Below are 4,030 nucleotides of genomic sequence, written 5' to 3' on the forward strand. Positions count from 1 at the left end.
AAATCCAGTGACCAAAAGATACACTGACCCAGATTCTACATCAAATTGTTCACCGTGAGAAGTAGGTTTGCTACTTTTCCCAGCAGCAACGTCCACTTACGGCCACACGGTGTCGCTGCACTCACAAACAGCAGATGAACATGAAAGTCGCGTGTCCACGTGACCCCAGTGGGACCGGTTTATGCAAATGCTCGGTGGTGGGAGAGACAGACAGAGAGACAGAGGGTTTACTACTGAAGACGACACGGTCACAGACGCAGAGGATCTCAGCACACAGAAGCAGCCAGCTCTCCTCGCTCTGGATATTATTGAACAGCAAACCGCTCGGATGTGCAATATGACTTTTGAAGAAACCAGTGGAGAGAATTCTTCAGAAAGGTTAGCTTGTTTTAGCTTTTTGCACATTTCTTTCGTATATTTTGCTTCGGTTTTAACTTATTTTCCGTTTTATTTTATTTTTCTTTTTTTTGCAAATGCTTTAACCCTCATCAAAAAGGACATAATTTTATTTAATTTGTTGTGATAAGTGAGGTTTCTCTCATACTGTCAGTTCTGTCTGTCATTTAGCGATTATTTCTCGATATTGTAACATCAGCTGAGCTAACACAACGGTCAGCTAACGTCCAGCTACAGTTAACTTATGCTAATGTTAGCGCTAACGCTACGTGTTCATCATGTCAGGCACACACTGCATGTATGATAGTTATAAACGTTCATATTGGTACACGCTGCAGTGTGTATCCGACATGCAACATTACATCAGTGACTATCATCCACCTCATGCAAATAATATTAGTGAATAATTTGCTTATAATGTTAAATATTGAACTATCACGCAGCTAAGTTATCGCGTTGCCTGCGTTGTGTGATTTGCTGGCAGATTTTTCAATCAACGTGTATTTACATGTGTGTTTCCTCAGGATGGAATCGGTGGCTAAAGCATTAGAGGAGGTCCTGAGCTCTGCGTTACCTCAGGGTTGCATCACCGTTGGAGTGTATGAGGCAGCAAAGTCCCTCAATGCGTAAGTTAATAATAGACTGTAGCATTATCTCTAATAGACACAGAAGTGCTGGAAATACTCACATCTTTCACTCTGTTTTAAGTGAAAATCCTGCATATATTAGCATCAAAATAAAATGTGTACTTTAAGTACTAAAAGTAAAAGTTGTCATCATGCAGAACAATGTGTATTGTAATAGAGCTGCAACAATTAATAAAAAAGATTATTAATCAACTATTAAATTAATCAGCAACAATTTTGGTAATCGATTAATCAGTTTGAGTCATTTTGTAAGAAAAAAAAGTCAGAATTATCTGATTCTAGCTTCTTGGATGTGAATATTTCATCGTTTCTGAGTTTTCTTTCATCACCTTGGGCTTTGGGAAACACTGATTGACACCATTTTATGGCCCGAACAATTAATCAATTAATCAAGAAAATGATCGACAGATTAATCATCAATTAAATTAATCATGAGCTGCAGCCCTTCGTTATGTAATCAAATTAGAGTTATTTATGTATTGGTGTGTTGATCACTTAAATGTTGCAGCTGTTAAGAGTAGAGTTCATTTTGATTACTTTATATAAAGCTGGGTAGTTTAATCGATATTAATACAGAATTTATTAATTGATTTGTACTTTATATTTATCTGATGCTGCAAAGTAAGTAGTAACTAAGGTTATCAAATAAATGTAGTGGAGTAAAAAAATACAATAGAGCTGTAAATAATGATTATTTTCATGATTGATTAATCTGACGATAATATTTTCAATTAATCAATTAGTTGTTTGGTCCATAAAATGTCAGAAAATGGGGAAAAATGTTGATCAGTGTTTCACAAAGCCTAAGATGACGTCCTCAAATGTAAATGCTCAAGTAAAGTACTAGTACCTCAGAACTGTACTTGAGTAAACATACTTAGCTGCATTTTCACCACTGACTAAACCTGCCTGTGATGAACCTCCTCTTCCTCACATCCGTCTTGTTGTTGCCTTCAGGGACCCAGACAACGTGGTGTTGTGTCTACTGGCCACAGACGAGGAGGAGGACGTGGCTCTCCAGATTCACTTCACCTTAATCCAGGCGTTCTGCTGCGAGAACGACATCAACATCCTGCGTGTGAGCAACATGAGGCGCCTGGCAGAAATCCTGGGAGGCGTGAAGCCTGGAGGGGAGCCCCTGGACCTGCACTGTGTTCTAGTTACTGTAAGTGTCATTACTCATGGCTGCTTAAAATTGCACTACTCACTTCCCCTCAGACCGTAAAGAAAGAGCTATTTTGCCCTCACTGAGTCGGGGTCATTGTCAACACTTGCATGAAACTGTTGCTGGCAGTGTGTTTGCACAGTTAATGATGGTAACTGCTTTCTCATTTCTTCTGCAGAATCCTCAGTCGTCACTGTGGAAGGATCCCGCGCTGAGCAAAGTGAACAGATTCTGCAGAGACAGTCGCTGTTTGGACCAGTGGGTGCCTGTTATCAACCTGCCCGACCGATGAACCTGTTGGAATATGAATGTATTGTGTGCATTGAGGGAAAAGTAACTGCACCAGGCCTGTGTTGATGTCTGTGTTGGACTCGTTTGGAAAGTGCCCCAAAGGAGAGAGAGAAAGAGAGAAGAGGGAGGGGCAGGAAAAAAAAACGAACACAAGGAAGCCAAACGCTCCAACAAATTTACCAGGTCGGAGTGAACTCGTGGGGCCAAGGAAGTGTGACTCAGCAGTCTGGGTTCCAGGATTTCCAGTGTATGACTGCGCCTTTCTCTGCCGAGAAAGAAGCCCTTACAGGAAACTGAATCATGTGAGCAGACAAGCACACGTGGTGGTGAGCACAGGCGCAGGACTGGAGAACAAAAAAAAAAAGCAGGCAGAGATAAGACTCCCAAGAACTGGACCACGCTGGAGTGGACCAGTCAGAGCTCTCAGCTGGAAGAACTCCTCATGAAAATTCGACCAAATCCAAGCATTTCTTTATTATTTAATAGTATTTAAGACATGTCACTTTGATAACTCAAAAGGGAACGTTTTCACAGTTTATTATTATTATTATTATTATTATTATTCTAATTATTTTAAGGGCAATGCAATGTTTAGACTTGTCCACTAACTGATGTTTTTATGTGTTATTAATTAATTTAATGAATTATATTTATTGTGCATAGTTCATGGAACTGCCATGTTAAGTTGAATGAAATAAACAACCAAGAGTTCACAGGATGGTTTTTGTCTTGATGATTTCCAGGTACTACAGGTTTAACATGCTGGTAGGAAGTCACACCTCTCGCGCCCACATTAACATATGAGGCTCAGCATGTTGCCCCACAGGGTTTGGATTTCATCCTGGCATGTTACCAGGCAGGTTTCAAGTATATACTTGAAACATTTCTAACCTTTTCTGGACCGAAAGCAAGGTCAGAGTTAATAGTTGTTATTTTCGTGGTCAGGCAGGTCAGTTTTTACTGGCAGATATCTAATAAGAACAAAGACCAAAGTTAAAGTCATGTTTAATCTAGGGCTGCAATGATTATTTTCATTATTGATTAATCTGCCAAATAGTTTCTAGATTAACTGATTAATCATTTGGTCTACAAAGTGAAAATTTTCCACCCCAGTTTCTCAAAGACCACAGTGATGTCTTCATGTCTAGTTTTGTCAAAGATATTCAGTTTAATGTGATAATAAACAGAGAAGAGCAGGAAATCTCCACAATTTAGAGGCTGAAAAGAGCCTTTTCTGCCATTTTTGCATGGAACATTGTTGGATCATTTTTCTGCCGATCGACTAATTGATTAGTTGACTCGTTAATGAATCAGAACAAGGACGCTGTCATACATGCAAAGCAACAAACATGCTTGCATTTTCAAAAATGGTCAGAAATCTATTCACTTAAGTCAGTTTTTACTTGTGGTTATCAAATAACAACAAAAATCCAAAATGACTGTCGATTAATCATTTGGTGTATAAAAAAGTTTGCAAAAAGAAAACTGTCCATCCCACTAACTCTAAGACCACAGTGATGTCTTTAAATGT

General features: G+C 39.2%; 1 protein-coding gene across 1 annotated transcript; it reads left to right on the top strand.

The window, feature by feature from the left end:
* Nucleotides 1-219: 219 nt before the first annotated feature.
* On the top strand, nt 220-3,212 carry gadd45ab (growth arrest and DNA-damage-inducible, alpha, b). The gene is made up of 4 exons (XM_084722482.1): nt 220-378; nt 921-1,022; nt 2,001-2,208; nt 2,387-3,212. The coding sequence occupies exons 1-4, from the start codon at nt 329-331 to the stop codon at nt 2,498-2,500; spliced, it is 474 nt and encodes a 157-aa protein (XP_084578608.1). The 5' UTR covers nt 220-328; the 3' UTR covers nt 2,501-3,212.
* Nucleotides 3,213-4,030: the final 818 nt, after the last annotated feature.

Source organism: Lutjanus erythropterus, chromosome 7, assembly GCF_056507025.1.
Source record: "Lutjanus erythropterus isolate fLutEry1 chromosome 7, fLutEry1.hap2, whole genome shotgun sequence".
Lineage (NCBI taxonomy): Eukaryota > Metazoa > Chordata > Actinopteri > Lutjaniformes > Lutjanidae > Lutjanus > Lutjanus erythropterus.

Coding starts and splice junctions, on each gene's coding strand:
- gadd45ab (XM_084722482.1), top strand. CDS start 329: ATGTGCAATATGACTTTTGAAGAAACCAGTGGAGAGAATTCTTCAGAA. Junction 379..920: donor GGAGAGAATTCTTCAGAAAG/GTTAGCTTGTTT, acceptor GTGTTTCCTCAG/GATGGAATCGGTGGCTAAAG. Junction 1,023..2,000: donor GCAGCAAAGTCCCTCAATGC/GTAAGTTAATAA, acceptor TGTTGCCTTCAG/GGACCCAGACAACGTGGTGT.